We start from the raw sequence: 23,160 nt of genomic DNA, 5'->3' as shown, positions 1-23,160 counted from the left end.
ATACAAGTCTAATTCCTTCTCCATCAGTCAGTAGCAAAGTTATGGGGAAGGGCGGGATATGATCAACAGTGCTGCTAACCAGATTGATTCAACAGTGCCGCTAACCAGATTGATTCAACAGTGCCCTGCCTGTTGACGTGTTAAACTGTATGATCTTCCTATTTCTGGTCTCACTAGCACGTAGCACAGCTAGCAATCCTGAGATCACAACTCTGGAGGTCTTGTCCTTCAACTTAGCACCTAACTCCCAGAACTCACTTTGCTGGACCTCATCATCCCTCGAACCATGTTATTGGTGCCAACTGGGTTCACAACCTCGAGCTGCTCACTCTCTGTTCCCCTGACCAATGAATCCCCTATCTCTACAGCTTGCCTCTCCCCCCCCCTTCTCTCTAGAGCCACAGAGCCAGACTCAGTCCCAGAGACATGATTGCTGTAGTTTTCCTCTGCTAAGTCATTCCCACCTCCCCCTCCCCCCCCACACCACGAGACCACAGTATCCAAAGCAGTATATTTGTTGTTGAGGGAATGGCCACAGGGGTACTCTGCACTGGCTGCCTATCCCCGTTCCCCCTCCTGACAGTCAGCCAGTTACATGTGTCCTGCACCTTGGGTGTAACTATCTCCTGTGTGTCCTGTCCATCAACCTCTCAGCCTCCTGAATGATCCAGAGCTCATCTAGTTCCAGCTTCAACTCCTTAACACCATCTGTTCGAAGCTGCAGCTGGATGCACTTCTTGCAGGTGTAGTCATCGGGGACACTGGACGACTCCCTGCCTTCCCACATCCCACAAGAGGAGCGTTCAACTATTGTCCCTGCCAAACACCACTGCTCTAAATGTGCAATAAGAAAGAATGAATAAAGAAAAGAAAAATTCTACCTACATCCTACGCCTCTCCTCGTTGAAGCCTTGATGAGCCAAAGCCTCAACTCCTCACTATCTGGCTCACTCACACAATGGCTGTTCTGCTTAAACCTGCCTACTTTTTATTGGACCTTGCCAAGTACCTAATTATGCGCAATCCAATGTCTCCTCGGGAAGTGTGGTGCGCAAATTGTGGAAACTGTGGCGCGCAAAATGGAGAAGAAGTTCATTGGAGAAGTTGTATGGACTTGCAAGGGCTGATGTCAGAACTAAGATTAGAACACCAGGAATATATGACTGGATGGAACTCTTTTCTCCAGAGAAATGAAGATTATCTGTAAGAATTATCTAATATTATGCTTAAGGCACCAGACATAGAGAAATACTTTCCAATAGAGGAAAATGAAAATCTGGCTTCTATTAACATAAGACAGGAAACCATAGATTCTGTGGCATATTGAGGAGAAGCTACTTTACTCAAGTTTCTATCTACATCAGAGCACAAAAATGTCCTTTGTCACTCTTGCAGTCAACAAGCTGGATTTATAATCATGGCGGCTGTTCCTTCTTATTTTGTGTGATATTTTCTGTCTTTGAATACTCCTCTGCTTCAGTGGTACTGTCCTCACCCAGTCCATTCTTAATCTCTCACAGACAGAGAATCATTCTATCCCATGCTCACACCCTCATCTGCAGAATACTGCAATCCTCGTGTTTCTCATTGGAATGCTGCCTCAGTACCCTGTAAGATTTGTCACCTGCTTTATGACATCCATTGCAAAAGGAGAAAAATTTTCACCAACTAAATATCAGAATGACCGTTATCTTCAAATTCTATATTTTGGTTCCAAACTCTTTCCTCCACCTGCACAACTGTCTGAGGCTAAAATCAGATTACAACTTTGGCTTCCAATGTAATGTTGAGAGATGACTACTACAAAATGACTCCATCATTAAGACTGGCCTCTCTGGATACATAATGCTATTGTACTCTGACCCTCTGTCCAACTGCCCTCATTCAAACTCTTCTTACTTTTCAGACAAACCTTAAGTCTCCTAGCCAACTGCCCAGTTATTCTATTCATGTGCACTAAGTTAAATGCGTTAATACTCTCTAGCCCATATCGTATTTCACACTGCCCCACACATCTTTACACTCTCATGCATCCACCACGCTCACATTGTCCCACATATCTATCACCCTCACACTGTCCCACATATTCATCACTGTCACACTGCCCCATGCACCCATCGTCTGTTCACCATCTCACACACTCATCACCCTCATACCATCCCTCACATCATCCCTCACACAGAGCAACACATCCGCCCCCCTCACAATGCCCTGCACACTCATCCCCTTCCCCCATTGCATTCATTGGCTTTCTGACCAACAGTACATCCACTTTTATTTTTCATCCTGTTGAAGTCCTTCTATGCCTTCTTATCTCAGTAACCCCCAGAATCCTCGCAATCTCTGCACTTTTCCATTCAGTTATGCATGTCCAATATTATACAATCTTGGAATCAAACAGGACAGAAATAGGCACATTTGACCCATCTTGTCCATGCCATCCACGATTCCTATCTGTGCTAATTCCGTTTGCCTGCATTAGGCCCATTTCCATCTGCTTCTTTTCTACCTCAGTCCAAACACCTCTTTAAATATCGTAACTATATCTAACTCTGCCACCTCCTCTGGCAGATCTTTCCACATATTTACTACCCTCTTGGTGCAAAGCTTACTCCTCAGATCTCTTTTAAAGTTGTCCATGCTCGTCTGAAACCTGTTGCCTCGAGTTTTGTGACTCCCCTGCCTCAGGAAAATAATCTATCTGCCCTATCTATACCCTTCATTATTTAATACAGGTTTATATATTCAGGGCACCCCTCAACCTCCTACCTTCTAGTGAGAATAAACCCACTTCTAGAGAAAATCTCTCCTTATAACTACAACCCTCCATTCCAGGCAACATCCTGGTGAATCTCATATAAACTCTTCTGCTACTACATCCTTCCTCTAGTGTGATGACCATTGTTTTCAGCTGCTTAGGCCCTAAACACTGGAATTCACTCCTGAAACCTCTCTAATCTGGTTGATTAATCTCTAAAATAATCTCTTAAATCCTCCCCCTTAACCATCTGTCCTAATATGTAGCTTATATCAAAGTTTGTTTGTTAAAGTTCCTATAAAAAGTCTTGGATGTATCATCATATTAGATAACATATTGCTGAGAGTGGGTGGAATGTGGAATTTACTACCATATGGAGTAGTTTTGCTCATTCCCACAGATAAATAAATGTGGAGGTAAATTAGAAAATCACATGCAGGAAAAATATACTATAGGTATGCTGGCAGGAAATTGTTCATTTCTGTTTTAATTACCAGGAAAGACCAATTAATCTTGTGCTGCACATTCCATATAGATTTCTGTATCAACTTGTCTATACAATGGACTGAGGACATAATACTGATGAATGAGATAAGGTGACCGTCTTGTCTATCAACATCCACCAGTTGCGAGATTGAGAAAGATTAAGGGTGCTTGACTCTTGATACATTAACACTACAACCAGTAGTATGTAATCAGTTCCTTAAAGCTATTTTCTTCCAATTCCCTCATTGAGCACAGCTTCTGCCCTTCCTGCATCTTGTCCTTTCATGCACTCCTTCCTATATAGCAAACTTCAAACCTCTTCCTCCATTTTATCAAATAAAGTTTCCCTGTAAATTGTTGAGGGGCCACAAGGAAATGCTATGTCACTGCTGCTCATCTGCTCAATTTTGAATATACAGACCCATTTCTAAACGTTCCTGTTGATATCGTCCTCCAGTTAGTCATCATGTCTGACAGATCACGTGGAAGAGATGGTCAGGAGACTCATTCAACTCCAATTTCAAAATGCATGGGCATATTTCAGCTAGGACTCATAAGCAGAAGTGTGACCTGTTGTCTCTATCTAACCTCAACCTTACTGAGATCAACAGTATGGTTCCATGGATACATAGATGATGCACTTGCACAACGAGATGCCAGCAGCACAGGTTGAAATTTATTGGTACCTTTTTTGCTGAAGTTTTTTTTTGCAGCAGTGGGAGTCAGGTATATTGGATTCTTGTGCATTTTCTATAGGTTGGGTGTGTTCTTGAACTTTTCACTTGCCCGTTGTTCTGGCCTTGTTCTGGCTTTCCTGCACCACTCAAGCTGAACATTCACCCTGAATTCCTTTAACAGTTTCTTCACCCACAATATCCTCCGCGTGGGCTCAGAGCTCCTTTCAGTGTTCAGTGCCAACAGAACGCTAGAGACGCAAGTCTTAGTTTAGGGATGTGAAGAGCAGGCTTGATGTTAAACCATTGCATCGAGCCTCATTACAATAAAATTTCCATGTTCTCATCCAACACCTGTTTAGAAGGGGAACTAATTAATCCCTCAGTGATCTTTCGTTGCCTATCACAGTGATCAGGGAATGGTGGCCAGTGGGATGTGACTTCAGTGTTAGGGCCATTAGCAAGTTATTAACATGTCACCACGGCACAATGTTCGCCTTTGATATTCCCACTTACCCCAGCTCATTCTTAAGTTCCCAGCTTTAGGTCCACTATGAGGCCAACAGTTGTCCAAAAAGTATCTTGTCAGGCCTGGTCCCAAGAAATTACCACTGCTTGAACCCCCTTTTAACTAACATGGCATACCGAGCTCACTGGTCTAGAGGGTCCCAGCTTCAGAGTGTTAGGTTATTTATGTGAAAAATACCCAAGTGAATAGATTGATTATTTCTGCTTTGTTAATTGCACTTCTTACAGGCTGCAATGACAAAGAACATTATTTGTTTTTTTCCCTTCTGTGCTCCAATCCAGAAGCCGGCATTTCCAACTACATTGCTCAGACGGAAAAGTTTGGAACAATGATTTCTGATGGGCCTATTTATAGCACCATCGACTCTGCCAGTGATGAGATGCGTACGTTCAATGGGGCTTTCCCAAATCAGCAGACCACACTGTATGCAAGCACTCCTGTGGTGCCCCTTGGAGCCCAGAACCAGTACACTACGGACCCTGTCAATGGGCACTGGGGTGCCCAGCCCGGACCTTCCAGCACCCAGTATACCCAGCCAGAGCGTGGAAGACAGGACGCCGGTGAGATGTTTGAAAATTTGTATAATTTTGTCAGGTTTATTTTCACATATGTTGGAAACCAGCTGAATGAGCCTCAGTCTGGCACATCAGCCCTTTATTCTTCTCCATAGATGCTGCCTGACCCAAGTTCTTCCGGCATTTTGTATGTGTTAAAAGGGATAAATGTTTTGAGTTTGAGATTCGGTGATTTCCTTGTCAACCTCGGCTCAGTCATGATTTTGCTGATTTTGGTGGAGGGCAGGGCCCAGCAAGGATGAAATGAGAATCCTAGTTAGTAGGTTTTACCGTTTGGTTTCCCTCAACCCATTTTTCTTCCTCCTTTGGCCCTTCCCAACCCAAATGCATAAGAAGATCCTACTGCTGCCCACGGCCAAGGCAGCTTCATGGTCAGGTGTAGCAGCAGGAAAGCAGACCGAGCCATTCAACTCATTATTCTGCCATTAACTTTGTGGCTTACCATTTCCCCATATTTCATTCTGTTGGCAATCTGGAAAACCACAGGATCTCAAATTCAAAACTTTTATTCCATTTTTCTTTCTGCTAGTTTCCAAAGTTATTCAAAATAAATGTTAGAAAATTGTGGCAATTAAATAGTGATTAAAGTAAAACTCGATGTTTTCCTTGGAGTGGTGTGGGATTTGTGGGAGACAATATTAAATTTTTAGTTATATTTTATTATGTGTGTACTAATCCAGTCTATTTTTAGTCATTTATGTGGGGTTGAGTAAATAAGGACGTGGTAGAACCAGATCTGAGAAATCAGCGGAGACAAGGAGCAGACACTCAAGACCAAGGGTTGTGAAGAGTTTATTATGGTTGGGATCTGCTAGGTTTGGGTTTGTGGATAAGAGGCAGTGGGAGTCACAAAGATGAAGAGGTAGAGTTAACCAAGGCTGGGTTCTCAGAGGCCACTACTCTGAAGATCTGAATGTCCCATAAGCGTTCAATGTTAGATGCTTCTCAGACTAATGGAACTCGACTTCCTGGGTGCATTGCACAAGAGTATCGTCCTGTGTGTGACAGATACAGAACTCTCATCTGATGTTCAAGGGTAATTCACAACCAAAAGTGCCTACTTGAATTTATGATTGCTGCAATTTGATCCTGAAGTGGTTGCAATCGTGCTGCAATCTGTAAAGACACATTCTTCAGGTGCATAGCACCAAAATAAAACACCAAACATCCAATTTATCTATGTACATTTGCTTATTTGTTGGTGTGTGTGGGGAGGGGAGTGATAACCAGGTCTTTATTTTGTACTTATTAATTTAATAAGGCAACTGTTACTGTATTGTGATTGTGTAGAGTGTGTATTACATGTGTATTAGTACAGACACTGATGAGAACCAATATCCAAACACACTGATGAATTAGCCCCTCAGTAGTTAAATGATCTGTTACCACTTGGGTAAGGTGATCAATCCATCAATACATGTCCGCATCAATGGGGGGGAGTGGAGAAAATTAACTGACACCTAAGATGTATAAGATTATGAGTTTTACTGAATAATCTTACTTCCATTTAGATTGACCCTTGCAAGGATCAACGTGCTGATTTATTGCAGTGAATGAGTTATCTAGGAAACAGAGCGATCATTCTTGACCAATAAGTTCCCACAAACAGTAATGAGATGACTGGTTAATCATTAGATTTGGCTGAAGAATGCTGGTTATTCAGAAGGATACACTCACCCTCACAGCACTGGAATCAAGATTCTTTAAAATCCTGAACGCGTGTCCTTTGATATTTTATTGTCTCACCTAATGGGTGTGAATGTCCAGTCTGGTGACACTTGGTAATCTGACAAATCTGACAATATTGGGCACTGAATACTGGAAGATACAGCCTGGATATGCCAATCTCCATTCATATTCCCACAGGTGGGAAAACCGGGAAGCAGAAACTGAATGCCAAGTCAGTGAAGGCTGCCCCTCTGAACTGGACAGATCTACTGCCACCACCGCCACCCAGCGTAGATGTTGATTCCTATGATGACGAAGAGGAGTTGGAGTATGGGTACGTGACACCATATATGAGCAGCCATTGTAAACCTACTGAAGCGACAGACATGAACCTAACAATGTTGGGTCCCCTTACCACTGAGTCTGAGAATCCCATGAGATTCTGGTGGCAGCTCATCCACCCTTCCCACCGATATGGATCTAAAGCACCATCCAATTAGGCAGCACACTGGTGCAGCTAGTCGAGCTGCTGCCTCACAACTACACAGACCTAGGTTCAGTCCTGGTCTGTGTGGAGGTCATGTGTCCTTCCTGTGACTGTATGCATTTGTCCAGCTTCCTTTCCACGGGTTGCTAGGCTACCTGGTCACTGTAATTTCCACCTACTGTAGTATGCAGGCAAGTTGAAGGCTCTGGGGAGAATAAAACGGGATTAGTTCAGGCTTCGTGTGAATAGATATTTGATGGTGAATGTAGACTCAGTGGGCAAAGGACTTGTTTCCATTGTTTATGTCTTTGTGACTCGATGCAAATTTTTGTGACATTGGAATGACATTTTGACGGAAGCCATGTAGAGTGCTAAAAGCAGAAGCAGAAAAGAAACACAGATCATAAGACATCGAATTGGAATTGAAATTGGTTTATTATTGTCATTTGCACCAAGATACAGTAAAAAGCTTGCCTTGCAAACTGTTCATACAGATCAGATCATTACACTGTGCATTGAGATAAAGCAAAGTAAAACAATAACAATGCGGAATAAGGGTAACAGCTACAGAGGAAGTGTAGCGCAGGTAAACAATAAGATATAAGATCAGCAAGAAAGATTGTGAGGTTAAGTGTCCATCTTATTGTAGAAACTGTCCTTGAGTCTGATGGTATGTGTATCTTCTTCCCTATAAGTGCAGAATTAGGCCATTTAGCCCATCGAGTTCCCTCCGCCATTCGATAAAGGCCATTTTTTTTTCAACTGCATTCTTTGCCTTGTTCCTGTAACCATTAATCTCCTTTATCAATCAACAACCCATCAACCTCTGCCTTAAAAACACCCAATGACTTGGCCTCCACAGTCCCCGTGGTAACAAATTCCACAGATCTACCGCCCTCTAGCAAAAGAAATACTTCCTCATCTCGGCTTTAAGGACATTTCCTTATTCTGAGGCTGTACCCTCAGGTCCTAGACTGTCCTAGTAATGGGAATCTCCTCTCTAGGTCTACTCTATCCACACCTTTCAGTATCTGACAAGTTTCAATGAAACCCTCCGCTCATTCTTTGAAGGCTAAGTTTCCGTGGACTAGGTTCCCCAGCTCTGACAGGCATCACAGTGGCACTGCTTCTGCCTGTTGATCAGCCCATGGCTGATTTATTTTTATCTGAAGTTTCAAAGGTAAAGCCATGTCCTTGGTGGTCTGTATAACTCTCTGGAAATCTTAATTCTATAGCTACTGCTCAAAAGGGCTCAAGTTGTGAAAAAATATTGGAAGAATGTAACAAACAGCCCCTTTACCTTGGCAGTAAGTTGTATCTCCATTTGCTCTTTGAAGCCCTGGTGCTGATGACTGGTGCCCCCCACTCCCTGAAAGAACCTACTTGGCGGAAGGTGCTAGCGAGGATGAAGGACCCCCTCCACCACCACGAGGCGACGCATCATCCCCTGCCACTTCATATGGGCAACAATCGACAGCCACGCTGACACCATCACCTCGAGAAGAAGCGCGGTCGACAGGACATGGAGCAACGGAAGATATTCCAAGGCTTCATCAGTTTGAGATTCCACATTTACACCGGTGAGCAAGCTTACACACTGGTCATTATATTTACAAACTGCAATGTCAGAGCAATGAAAATATTAGGGGAAGGATGGAAAATTGCAGAAAGGGAGTGGGAGGGAGGGAATAAAGGGGTATCTGAGGGGGAACTTACTCAATGAAGGCATTGAGAATAACATCAGCAAATTTGCTGATGATACTAAGCTGGGTGGCAGTGTGACATGTGATGAGGATGTTAGGAGAATTCAGGGTGACTTGGATAGGCTGGGTGAGTGGGCAGATACTTGGCAGATGACATTTAATGTGAATAAGTGTGAGGTTATCCACTTTGGGAGTAAGAACAGGAAGGCAGATTATTATCTGAACGGTGTAGAGTTAGGTAAGGGAGAAATACAAAGAGATCTAGGAGTCCTTGTTCATCAGTCACTGAAGGTGAATGAGCAAGTGCAGCAGGCAGTGAAGAAGGCTAATGGAATGTTGGCCTTTATTATAAAGGGAATTGAGTACAAGAGCAAGGAAATCCTCTTGCATTTGTACAGAGCCCTGGTGAGACCACACCTGGAGTATTGTGTATAGTTTTGGTCTCCAGGGTTAAGGAAGGACATCCTGGCTGTAGAGGAAGTGCAGCGTAGATTCACGAGGTTAATTCCTGGGATGTCTGGACTGTCTACGCAGACAGGTTAGAGAGACTGGGCTTGTATACGCTGGAATTAAGGAGATTGAGAGGGGATCTGATTGAAACATATAAGATTATTAAGGGATTGGACAAGATAGAGGCAGGAAATATGTTCCAGATGCTGGGAGAGTCCAGTACCAGAGGGCATGGTTTGAGAATAAGGGGTAGGTCATTTAGGACAGAGTTAAGGAAAAACTTCTTCTCCCAGAGAGTTGTGGGGATGTGGAATGCACTGCCTCGGAAGGTAGTGGAGGCCAATTCTCTGGATGCTTTCAAGAAGGAGCTAGATAGGTATCTTAAGGATAGAGGAATCAAAGGATATGGGGACAAGGCAGGAACCGGGTATTGATAGTAGATGATCAGCCATGATCTCAAAATGGCGGTGCAGGCTCGAAGGGCCGAATGGTCTACTTCTGCACCTATTGTCTGTTGTCTATTCTGAGGAGGGACATTCACTCAGAGAGTGAGGAATGAGCTGCCAGTGGATGTGAGTTCAGTTGCAACTTTTAAGGGAAGTTTGGATGAGAAGGGTATGGGTGGATGTGGTCCGGGTGCAGGCAGATCGAACTAGGTAGAAAACCATGTCAACATGGACTGGATGGGCAGAAGGGCCTGTTTCTGTGCGGCAGTGCACTATGACTAAAACTAAATGAATGACCGGTACTCTTAAGAAAAGATGCAGGTCTTTCCAACATTTCCTACTTCAGAAGTTGCAGTCTCCTTGGAATACTGCGCAGAATCCTGAATCAATAAAATGATTTTATTTGAACAAATTCTGCGCAACTGGAACAGAGGACATACATAATGAGGATGTTGAAACTAATGAGGACATTGATAGAGCAAAAGATGGGAAACTATTTTTACAGGTGGAAAAGTGAGTAATCTACGATGGCAGGTTTAAGATATAATTGGCCACAGAACTAGACAGGGGAATTAGGATCAATTTTGTTTAAAGTTGTGATAAGAACATACTGCCTGAAAGGTTGCTGGAGGCAGTATCCAATACAATAAATTCAAAAGGAAGTGGGGCAAATATTTAAAGGGGAAGTGTTTCTGGGGAAAGTACAGAGTGATGGGAGCTAATTGGGTAGCATTGTCAAAGATGATGTAGCCATGATGGGGGAATGAATTCTTTCAGTGTCTCATGATGTTTATAGCTCTATAGTGATTATTACAGGTGAAAGCTCAGCCAGTAGTTTTCGGCAGGGGAGGTATACATTGGAATGGGGGAGGGTGGTCAGTGGATGGGTAGCTGTAAGGTGTCTCTTTCCATTGTTCCTCTGGAAATCTATCACAAGCTGACAGGACCTGTTTACGTGAGTAGTGCTTTTATCTATTTAGCCACTCTGCCTTGAACTGCAGGGTTTGGTGGATTGCCATGCATTAGTGTAAAAAATGCAAGCAGCAGGTCAAGGAGCATCAGCGGAGGCAGAGGTATGGTGGACATGATGGGGCTCCTGACCCAAAACATCATCTATCTCTTTCCTCCACGAAAATTACTCAACCTGCCAAGTTCCTCCAGCCATTATTCCACATTTCATACATATAAAACCTACAGCACAATACAGGCCCTTCAGCCCACAAAGCTGTGCCAAACATGTCCTTACCTTAGAACTACCTAGGGTTACCCATAGTCCTCTATTTTTCTAAGCTCCATGTACCTATCCAGGAGTCTCTTAAAAGACCCTGTCGTATCCACCTCCACCACCATTGCTGCCAGCAGTGCATTCCACGCACTCACCACTTTCTGAGTAAAAAATTACCCCTGACATCTCCTCTGTACCTACTTCCAAGCACCTTAAAAATATGCGCTCTCATGCTAGCCATTTCAGCCCTGGGAAGAAGCCTCTGACTATCCACACAATCAATGCCTCTCATCACCTTATACACCTCTATCAGGTCACCTCTCATCTTCTGTCGCTCCAAGGAGAAAAGGCCGAGTTCACTCAATATCTGACATCTCTCGTGTCTGCCGTATATTGGTACTCTCTACTCCTTTTTCAGGAGACTCCCAGTGGGACCAGTCCCTCTGCCCAGACCTCCAACACCTCCACCATCGCAGAGCCACTCCAACGTGAATGAGAATGAGGATGCTGTCACAGAATCCGCAGGCCCACACCGGCATGGCCACAAACGCAACCTGAGCCAGACCATGGCCAATAGCAGTGAGAATGTCAGCATACCTGGAGCAGGTAAGATATGATGCCCATTCATGGATGAGGAAAGGGAAGGTCTTTATCCCAGCAAGAGAAAACACAGGTGGGCATAAGCCACAGTTGGGGCAGCACAGTGGCATTGCTGGTAAGGCCACCAGCTCACGGCACCAGAGACAAGAGACAAGGTCCTGTTTATGTTGAGTATCCACATTCTCCCAGTGACTGTGTAGGTTTTCTCCAGGTGCTCTTGTTTCCTCCCAAAGACATGAAGGTCGGTAGGTTATTTGGCCACTGTAAGTCACCCCTTGTAAGCCAGTGATTAGTAGAATCTTGGAGTTATTTGAGGAGAATCAGATTTATTATCAAATTTGTGGTCTTTGTGGCAGCAGTACAATGCAATACATAGTAAAAGATAAAAATATATAAATTACAGTAATTGCATATATACAATAGTTAAATTAAGTATGTCATGCAAAAATAAAAAATTAAGAACAGTGAGGTAGTGTTTATGGTTAGTTAGTTAAAGTCTGTCCTGAGCCTTATAGGCTCAACAGGCTGGTGCTTATGCCGGTTTCCGTGGCGTGAAGCGACTGAGAGTATAGATCCCCCCCCCCCCCCCCGGATAGGGCACCAATCTATCGCGAGGTTAACCCCCAGCATTTTGCTGGTACCCAATTTCAGCTGGGTGGACTGGAGCAATGTGTGGTTCAGTGCCTCGCTCAAGGACACAACACGCTGCCTCGGCTGGGGCTCAAACTCACAACCTTCAGATCGCTAGTCAAATGCCTTAACCACTTGGCCATGCGCCACACAGTGTTTATGGGTTCAGTGTCCATTTAGAAATTGGAAGGCAAAGGGAAAGAAGCTGTTCCTGAATTGTTGAACCTGTATCCCTTCAGGCTTCTGCAACTCCTTAGAGTAGCAATGACAACAAGGCATGGCCTGGATAATGGGGATCCTTAATGATGGATGCTGTCTTTTTGAAGTATAGCTCCTTGAAGATGGGGACATTTTTTTAATGTGATTAGTGAAGACGTGGTGTCAATGAGTAGTTGATGTTTGGTGCAGGCTCAGCCATGCTGTATGACTCTACAAGTCTACGCTAATCTTACCTCAGAAGACGGTTGACAGTTTTGCAGCACATGCCCTTTTAACATGTTTAAAACTGATTGTGATTTGTATTAAGTGGTGCTGCTCGGATGGGGAGGTACTCTTGGGAAACAAATTAAACCAATTTTAGATTCAAACTTTAGCAGTGGTGTTCCAATGTAACCACAGATCAATAAAGCTGCATAACGTTGACAAGAGTGAGGATCTCCTTCTGACAGGGGATGTCTTGACTTATGCAGTCATTTAAAACTGAAGTGTGGAGGAGTTTCTTTTCATAGAGGGTAATAAATCTCTGGAACTCTGTATCCCAGAGCTTATCAAGGCTAGATCAAAGAGAGTGTATTTAAAGAAAATGTGGCTGAATTTTTGGCAAGTTGAGCAATTCAGGACTATGAGGGTCTCGGACAGAAGAGAAGTTGAGGCCTGAGTCAGATCAGGCAGGGCAGTCTTGAGGACTGAATCGCCTACATGCTCATTTACTGTGCTCTTGTGTTTTGTCAGTTTCAACTTGGTAAGGTTTAGACTTTATGGACAAAGTTAAAGTATATCTTCTTCCTAGTTTCGGTTTCTCTTCCCATCTTCTCCTGATGCTAATGTGCCTCATCCCAGAGGATGGAGCTCATTGTCAAAGCATAACTCCATAACTTGTCTCTAGTGGTTCTTCATGTGTGTACCTGGAGATTGAAAGCTGGCAACCTAGTCTGTAATAAATCCATCAGAGTTGAGTCAGATCCTTTCCTTACATGATGTCCACGCTTCTACACAAAGGTTAACATATTGTTTGATATTTTTCCAACTCTTTACAACAGGACTGACTGAATCTAACTGAAGCACATAAGAATGATGTTACTGCTCTGCTCTATTTGTCTGTGTATTCATGAGGTTTCTATAAAAACTGAATCAAAGTGATTTAAAGGCAAACTGAAGCCTTAAGCACTTGTAGTGGGATTGTGTTGAACTTGCATTACCTCTGTGGTACATGACTGGATTCTGGGAATCCGGTTCATTGAGTCATAGAAGTGGCACCAAAGGAGGCTCTTTGGCCCTTTGTCACTTTTATCCACCATATCCACACTTTGTACAGAGGTTGGGAGCCTCCCATCCTCAGCTTTTGGTCCAACAACCTTTGAAAATTGTTTACAGAATTAGCGCCCACTCTTTTTTGAAGTAGATCTGGATGGTAAAACAGTCATTAAGATCAATGTACGGTACATCTTGTATTGTAACAATTTGCAGGTAGCAAACCACTACTTGATCCGCTATGCTTGTCATCCAGCATTGCAATCAGATTGCCATGTGCACTTCTTTCTGGACATTTAAAATATTTTGCTATCACACACCCCCCTTCAAAAAAAATTAACTCTGAATATATGAAAAGCAGCATGATTATTAATTGGAAACTGCTCCATGACTCATTGATACACTCTTCATTATTTTATCAATAAGTAAATTATTTCAGTGCTATGCCAGTGCAGGCACTTCACATACTCCATGTGAATGCTTTATTTATTTATTGAGATACAGCCTTCCAGACCTTCTGGCCCTTCAAGCTGTGAAGCCAGCAACCCACCAATTTAACCCGAGCCTAACTGTGGGACAATTTACAAGGACATTCTCACCAGCATGTCTTTGGACTGTGGAAGGAAACTGGAGCACCCAGAGGAAACCCACGCTTTCCACAGGGAGGACATACAAACTACTTGCAGAGAACACAGGGACTGAATTCCAAACTCCAACGCCCCAAGCTGTAACAGTGTTGCACTAACTGCTACGCTACTGTAACTGGAATGCTACATACAATACCTGTCACATTGATAAAAGATATGTTGCTATTTGTGAGATGGCGAATAGTCACACTATAAAATGGAATGCTATAAAATTTAAAATTCTTCCACTGTGTAAGGAATACATCTGACAGGGTTCTTACTTCAGAAGCATGTGTTGGTCTTGTGGAGACTGACTGATTGAGCCACCACTGAACTGAGGCACATTAGAAAATAATCCAGCAAGAGTCAGTCATTGGGAGGGGAAAGTGTCATCTAACAGTGGGGACATTTGTGATTGTACAATGAGGCATTCATTTTGGGAAGTTAATCAGTTGTGGAATTTAACTTGTAAAATCTTACTCTCCATTCAATTTCCTCTCCGACATTTCTGTCCTTAATTATTCTGTTTATTGTATTTCCAGGGAAGACAAGGTACACACCAGTGATGGGGAGTGGTAACGTAAACACCCCACCCAGCCAGAAAGCCCGAGCAAAGAAGAAAGCTAAGCAGAATCAGTATCGTCGTGACCTCTCCCAAGGGGGTGAGTTCCAGCCAAGTTTTGACTAATGAGAACTTCATATTCTGTCCAGGCTATGAATTATTTTCCTTCCACAGTCCAAAAAAATATTATCCTCCACACATCACTTTTGCTAATGAGGAATTTGGAAATTCACTGGAAACTAAATTTGTTACTCACAAAATAAGTCAACTTAACATTTTGAAATACATTTGGTCTCCCATCATGTTACACAAGGAAGTCGAAAGCTAGTTGGTATTCCGACGAAGAGTGGTTGGCAGTCAATTGAACAAAGATTTAAGATGTAATGAAGATTCCACATTTAAATAAAACTATTTTATCGGAGAATATATTGAGTAACGGTGCAGGGAGCCAACTATCTATGCACCTTGACAAACTACTACTTTTTGGAGGGGGTTTATTGTGGAAAACTGAGCTGTCATCAGTCAAATTATACTTAAAAGAACTGAATGCTTTCCCTGTATATTCTGTCCGTATATTTTTTTGCAGGAAATTTACAATATGGAAACAGGTTAATTGGCCCAACTGGTTTACGTTGGTTTTAAAGCTCAGTCTTAGTAAAACACCAATAATCTGCTCTCTGGACATCTGGAAATTTCAATGGCTTGTCATCTGGGTCTCAAGGTTATGTTTGCCACAGTATGTTCTGACTCACCAGAACCCAGATTTTCATGCTTCCTCTAATTCTCCAGCTCCCCCACTCCCTTTCAACTGACCACAGTGCGCTCCTTTTAAATTTAGCTGGGTAACTGAGAAATTGTTTATTATCCGGTATAACATCTAAAAAAATCAAGTGAGTTGGAAATGTGCTGAATTTTTAATATGGATAATATCTAGTAGTCTGGAAAGTCTGTTATTTCTGGCACCACCAAAGTCTTGAGGGCATTCACTTATTACGGTTTCACTTTGTAAGTTTCCTTCCTTTTTGAACAAATCTGTGATCTTCTATTCCAATCTGCTTATTTCTGTCTATTAAAAAGAAACGTGTGCTGCATCAACAATCCTTTGAAGAAGTTGAACATGAAAATGATTTAAAAAAATCTGCTGCTGAATTAAAAATGAAATTGCTAGAAGCTCTCAATAGTTAAGGCAGCATCTGTGGAAAGAAAAATAGTTAATATTTCAGGTCCAAGACACTTCATCAGAGAGCATTTACACATTCTAAGTATTTTCCAGTTAACGCACATCTCATGAATTCACTTTTTGATCTATATGTGTTGGTGTTGTACTTCTGGACCTAAGTCTCTGACTGCCATGGTGTAATAATGCTTTCTCTTTGCCAACACCTCTATAATTTTAAAGGCCACTCTTTGGTTTTCAGTTCTTTAGAGAGAAGAGCATAAGTCTGTTCATACATTGCTTAGTATGAAACTGCCTCCAATTTTGGCATTATTCTAGCAAATCATTTTTAATCCTCACTTTGCCTTGAAATGATATGGGATCCCAAAACTGAGTACAGTTTTCCCAGTGGGGTCTAACAAAGGTTCTATGCTTTCCTCTTCTAAACTCCTAAAATGAGCAAAAGTGATTTTTTATTGTCTTTTATGGGCTTACCAACCTGTGATACTGCTTTTTGTCAATTAAGTATCTGGAATCTCTAACTATTCTGGTCCATATAGAGTTGTTTTCCAGGCGCCATATGGCCTCCTTATTCGTCCTAGCAAATTGTTACAGCTCGTGTAACTTATTACGGAGTCATAGAATCATACAGCAGGGAAACCTCACTATTTACATTCTGCAGTTTAATGTTGTGTAGTATTCAAGTCGTTATTGATTATAACTCCAAATTTGGCACCTCTGTTGTTTAAATAGTGAATAGCACTAGGTCCTAGCATTGATTCTTGAGGAACAGGACTTTTCACTGGTTGCCTGGCCTAATCAGTTTCCATTAACCACTATTCTCTCGCTGCTCCTTCCTTACTGGTGCTTTGACCCTGATATTGCTTAAAGAATGAATCTGGGAAGAGAAAGAGTGTAAATATTGGAATGTAGGAGTGTCTCTGCAGTCCAGAACAGTTGGCGTCTTTCCATCTGTAAGATGCTTGTTATGCAGCTTTCAAAATTTAGTGAGCCTGCTTCACACCCTTCATTTTTCTCTGGTAACTACACAAGCTCATTCTGGAAAGCGGGCACAAATACGATAACTGAAAGAGTTATTGGCCCTTGATGTTGGGTGATCTGTGGTGATACCATGCTAACAAAGGAGTTACCCAAACTACAGATCATTACCTCAACTGCTAATGTCAATGTTTGCTTCCATCATCAGTTACATGTTCTCACTTATAATTCTTGAAAGCTGTTGTCTTTCTTTTACTACCAAACTTAATATGAAGCTTTGGACTTCCTACTCATCTAGTAACTCAGACCACCTCCTCAAATGTTATACCCTTCAGGGTGGATGTATCTTTCATCCTGTCCACATGCTTGTGTTAGAAAGATCTTCTTAGTTCTATGCTTTATGCCCTCTTTACCGCTGAGCACATCTACACAGAGCGTTGTCGCAGGAAAGCAGCATCCATCGTCAGGAATGCACACTATCCGGGCTATGCTCTCTTCTCGCTACTGCCATCAGGAAGGAGGTACAGGAGTCTCAGGACCTAATCCACCAGGTTTAGGAATAGTTATTATCCTTCAACCATCCAGCTCTTGAACAAAAGGGGGCAACTTCACTCGCCCCATCATTAAACTGCTCCCACAACCTATGGATTCACTTTCAAGTACTCTTTATCTCATGTCCTCAATACTTATTAATTATTCTTTTATGAATATTATTTTTCCTTTTTCTTTCTTTTTATATTTGCACAGTTTGTTTCCTTTTCCACATTGGTTGGGGTGGTCTTTTATTGATTCTATTGTGTTTCTTCTATTTATTTATTTATTGAGCTACAGCGCAGAACAGGTTATTCCAGCCCTTCAAGCTGCACCGCCCAGCTTCCACCGATTTAACCCTAGCCTAATCACAGGACAATTTACAATGACCAATTAACCCTACTAAGCGGTAAATCTTTGAACTGTGGGAGGAAACTGGAGCACCCAGGGGAGACCCATGCATTCTACAGGAAGAACGTACAGATTCCTTACAGAGAACATCAGGATTGAACTCCAAACAGAATGCCCGCAAGAAATGAATCTTAGAGTTGTATATGGTGACATATACATACTTTGATGATAAGTTTATTTTGAACTTTGCTAGGGCTGCTTAGCATCTTTGCTTTTGGGAGGACAACTGTGTTGGAAACATTTTACTTTCCTTCCTACACAGTGGCAAAGCTGGAGGATCCAATGTCCCACACAACCAGAGACCCTGGTTCAATCCCGACCTCGGGTGCTGTCCATATGAAATTCATACTTCCTCCCCGTGACCATGAAGGTTTCCTCTGGGTGCTCCAGTTTCCGTCCACATCCCAAAGACTTGTTTGTTGGAAGGTTATTTGGCCAACGTGAGTGCCTCTAATGTGTAGGTGATTAATAGAGTGTTGTGAGGAGGAGGAGTTTGTACAGATATGGGTGGAATTAATGTTGGAATGGTGTAAGTGGGATGTTGATAGTCAGCACAGGGTGAATGGCTTGTTTCCATGCTATACATCCCTACGTCATTCTCTGATGGGCTGAGAAATACAAGGCTGCATTGGAGGAAGTGTGTAACTACCATAAAACTTGTTTACAAAGAAAGCTTGCACTATTCACAGGTTAAGGCATGCATAATGAATGGCAGGGCCTGGGGAATTGTTGAAGAACAATGGGATTTTGGGTAGATAAGAGGGTGAAGGTGGACATGGGATGCCTGTCTTCATTTTCCTAGGTGGAGAATATAAGAGCAGGACAGTCATGGTATAGTTTCATAAATCATTGATTCAACCACAATACAAAATCATGTGCAATTCTGGTCATCACATTTGTGATTGCATTGGAGACGATACAGATAAAATTCACCAGATGTTGTCTGGGATGGAGACCTTTAGTAATTGGAGAGTCTGGGTTTGTTTTCCTTGGAGTAGAGGAGGTTGAGGGATTCGTGAACTGAAAAAGGTATACAAAATTATGAGGTGCATAGATTGATAGAGAGGTATCTCAAACTAGAAGGTGATAGGTAAGGCTTAGGAAGTTTAGAGGGGATGTGAGGAGGTTAATGGGCATGACTGTGTGGCTTAAGCAGTAACCTCCAAAAAGGCATTTTTCCCAAAAACTAGATTAATATGTTACGTCAAAAAAAGTGGATGCATTTCCATAGCAATGCTAATCTCTTCCTTGTGACTACCCCAACAATCATGTGCTGACCCCCAATTTTATCTCTGAGGCAATTGACTCAATAGCTAGTTTTCCACATATGAGGAGCTATGAGACTTGTAGAGGCCACTCACTTTTTGGCAGGTGTCAGTGCTCCCAGCTGGGGAATGACACCTACTTCAGATCCCAAAACAGGCCTGAAGAATTCTTAGGCTCAAGCTCCGATATTTGTCACTTGTGGCCCTGAACAATGACTTAGCAAGCTGTTCACTGATAAAATGGTGTCAGATGTGATCAGGGTCCACACTCAGCTTAGATACCATGCTAATGACTTGGACGTTGATTGGCCAAATGAGGTCTCTCACCTTGACTCTTACTTTGATGTTCCCCTATGCGCAATGTTCCAACAAGACTCACAATCAGGAACAGAACATTCGTTAAGCTGGAACGCTGACTTGGCCAGCTTTTGTTGACTCACTCTATCTCTGCCTTGGACAGATCTTCCACCACCGCCTGAGCCTCCCCCAGCTGATGGAGTTGTGGAGACTCCTTACTTACAGCCCAATAGAATGGAGACCGGGGGGACCTCGCTTGACCATGATGGAAATGCTTCATCCACCGAGAGGAGACCATCAGCTGATCAACGAACAGACAGTGCACACCCTCACAACAGAGCTGCATCTTCACGACACAAAAATGGTGAGCAGAAGACAGACCTCGGCAGTGGACAGCAGTGATTTGACCTTATATGTAACAAAGCTTTACTAATTTAGGATTCTCTCTGGAGCTGAAGTTTGCTTTGCCTCAGAAGTGTTGAACTGAAAAAAAAAGCAGTATTTACTTAACCTCTCCCATCAAGTTGTGTTGTTCCCCAATTTCTTGGATCTCAAGTTTTTTCTTGAGATGAGATACAGATTCTAAATACCCAAACCAATTAAGGCAGAAAAAAATCTTAGTTCCTTTAAGTGATCCAGCCTGGTCCAGAAGACCACAAAGACCATGAACTGTTTTAGTTGCTGCCTCCACATAGCAAGAAACTGGTTTAACCCTCAGCTTTAGGAGCCATTTGATTAGTCACTGTCTTATGGTACCAACTCTGCTGAGCAACTAATCGTACTAACCTGTGGGATCTCTCTCCAGCTCGTCATTCCAATGAAGATTGCTCTTTAAAAAATAATCTCCTGTAGGCTTCAGCTGTCAAACATTTTGATCAGTTTGCCTTGAACCTTAATCTGCTTGGAGTTTGTAGTTCTGAACTGGAGCACCAAGTTCTCAAACTAGTTGCAGTACCTTTGGGCTCAGAAAGCAAGCACTTCCAGATGTCAATGACTATCCAATGATCTTGGCTAGAAGAGGTGCATCTTTGAGATAGGATCAGGCTCAATTGTATCCTCTTATTTGCCATCTAGTGCACACATTCACAGGGATACCCACTTAAAGGGTGGCCAATCCTAGCAATAACAGAGATAAACACAAAAAAATTCTGCAGATGCTGGAAATCTAAAGCAACACACACACACACACACACAAAATGCTGGAGGAACTCAGCAGGTCAGGCAGCATCCATGGAAATGAACAAGCAGTCAACGTTTTGGGCCAAGACCTTTCTTCAGGACTGGAAAGGAAGGGGGAAGACGCCAGAATAAAAAAGGTGGGGGGTGGGTGGATGGATGGATGAACATCAGGTGACAAGGCAAATGGTATGTTGGCTTTCAGAACAAAGCAGTTTAAGTACGGGAGCAACGATGCCTTGCCTCAGTTATATAGAGCCTTGGTGATGCCATGCCTGAAACAGCATTGTGTGTAGTTAGAGTTATCTGACCTCAAAAAAGAACATTCTTAAGAAAGAGAACATTCACCAGACTGATTATTGGGATAGCAGGACACATGTATGATGAGAACTTAAGTCAACTAGTTTTGTACACACTAGGGCTTTTGAAGAATAAGAAGACTAACTACAATATTCTGACTGGACTAGACAGACTGGGGAGAAACCAGACAAGTTCTCAGCTTCAGGTTACAAGGCAAGAGATTTATGACTGAAATGATGAGATATTATTTCACTTAAAGAAAAGCAAATCTCTGGAATTTGCAACCACAACTGAATATATTTTTTAAAACCGTTAGATAAATTCTCAACACAAAAAACATCTAGAGAGAGAGAGATGAAATATGTTATTGAGATAGATTGTATTGGAGGGCAGAACAAGTTTGAAAGGTCAAATGGCCAATTCCAGCTCCTATTTTCTTAGTTTCCATGTTTCATATGAAAGACATGGATCAGGTCAGCAGATGAGCTGAATTAACCAGCCTTACAAAGATGGAAATAGGTGATCTGAGATACAAAGTCAGAAACTCAGCACAGGGTCAAATATGACACCAAGTTGCCAAACAAAGGGATGAAGTCAATGGTTGAGGATCTTGTGGCATGGACTGAACAGGGGAAGTTAATTCTTATCCAACAAAATACCTTACAACTTAGAGACTTGGAGTGGCAATAGCAAGTCAGGGTAAGTGTCAGCAGCATAGATGTGGTAACTGATGATACGTTTTAAATTACATTGCAAGGACTAGCCTGTAGATGAGATATACGAGGAATCCAAGATTAGTTCCTTGGAGACATAAACTGTACTGGAGCAGACATGGATAGAGAATCCACTAGGAGTATATCCCAATGGAATGATTGTACATGGAACAAAGCGTAAATATGTTCAGAACTATTCCCTCCACAGAATCTGCTTTACCTGACCTCTCGTGTACTCTACCTTACCAATAACGTTTCTGGAGAAAGATTGTTCCATTAACGATCTGCTGAGCCCACGGGCTAAGTTCATTTATATTTATTTTCAGTATCAGATTGTTGCTGGCAAGGCTAGCATTTATTTCCCAGCACTAATTTCCCTTGTGAAGGTGATGATGAACTGTCACCTTGAACTGCCAGTGAAGGAATTTCTATGGTTCCACTCAGCAGGGAATTCCAAGGATTTCAAAGCAGTTATGATGAAGGACCAGCAACATATTTTCAAGTCAGGATAGTGGTGTTCTCATGTTCTTTGCTGTTCTTGACCCTCTCGGTGGTTGTGGTTGCTGGTTTGGTAGGTACTCTTGGTCTGGATGAGTAAGTACCGTGCACTTTGTTGATGGTGTGCACCGTGGTCACTGTGAGCTTGTTTTGAATGAATTTTTAGGGTGTTTGATGAGATGCCAATTAACTGGTTTGCTTTTACTTGGATGTTTTTGAGCTTGTTGGGAGATCTTAGTGCACTCCTGCATTCAAGTGAAGAGAAATCTGTCACATTCCTGATCTCACCTTGTGGATGGTGGGGCATTACTGAGTGAGTCACTCACCATAGAATACCCAGATTCTAATTTGTTCTTGCAGCCATGCTACTGGCTTGGCTGGTTCAATTGAGTTTCTGGTCCACGGTGTTCTCCATGGTACTGATGGTGGGAAACTCAATCATGGTACTGCCATTGAACATTGAGGGTAGGTGGTTCAACAATCTCTTTTTGGAATGGGTACTGCCTGGCACAAATATTTCTTGCCATTTATCAGATCATGCCTGAATATTGTTTGGGTTTTGCTGCATATGGGTATAGTCTGCTCTGTTTGCTGTGGTACATGAATGTGACTAAACATTGCAGAATTGATAATGAAGCAACTGATGATGACTAGACTTAGGACAATGCTAGAAGAAACATCCACAGTAAGGTCCTTGGGTTGTGATGGTTGATGTCCAACAACAACAACCATCGTCCATTTGTAAAGTCATTGTATCATCTGTGATTCCCACTGATTTCAGATTTACCAGGGCATCCTGATGCTACCATAATTTCAGTAACAGCTATTTTATCTCTCTATACAATTTAGTTCCCTTGGACCAGATCTGTGATGAGATCTGGTAGTCCTTGTGCAACTGAAACCGGGCATCAGTATCTAAAACCAG

At 42.5% G+C, this 23,160-nt stretch overlaps 1 protein-coding gene across 6 annotated transcripts in view; it reads left to right on the top strand.

The window, feature by feature from the left end:
- The window catches only part of robo3 (roundabout, axon guidance receptor, homolog 3 (Drosophila)), a 569,123-nt gene that overhangs the window by 524,194 nt on the left and 21,769 nt on the right, over positions 1–23,160 (top strand). For 5 of the 6 annotated variants that reach the window (XM_073029734.1, XM_073029732.1, XM_073029730.1 and 2 more), the window contains 6 exons: positions 4,729–5,007; positions 6,889–7,024; positions 8,515–8,757; positions 11,420–11,607; positions 14,870–14,989; positions 19,712–19,912. In XM_073029734.1, coding sequence (XP_072885835.1) covers positions 4,729–5,007; positions 6,889–7,024; positions 8,515–8,757; positions 11,420–11,607; positions 14,870–14,989; positions 19,712–19,912 — 1,167 coding nt within the window. The remainder of the gene's footprint in view (positions 1–4,728; positions 5,008–6,888; positions 7,025–8,514; positions 8,758–11,419; positions 11,608–14,869; positions 14,990–19,711; positions 19,913–23,160) is intronic. The other variant, XM_073029733.1, reaches the window with a different exon arrangement.

This window comes from Hemitrygon akajei, chromosome 26 (genome assembly GCF_048418815.1).
Source record: "Hemitrygon akajei chromosome 26, sHemAka1.3, whole genome shotgun sequence".
NCBI lineage: Eukaryota > Metazoa > Chordata > Chondrichthyes > Myliobatiformes > Dasyatidae > Hemitrygon > Hemitrygon akajei.
The sequence above is the reverse complement of the archived record's forward strand: the minus strand, read 5'-3'. Positions and strand labels throughout refer to the sequence as shown.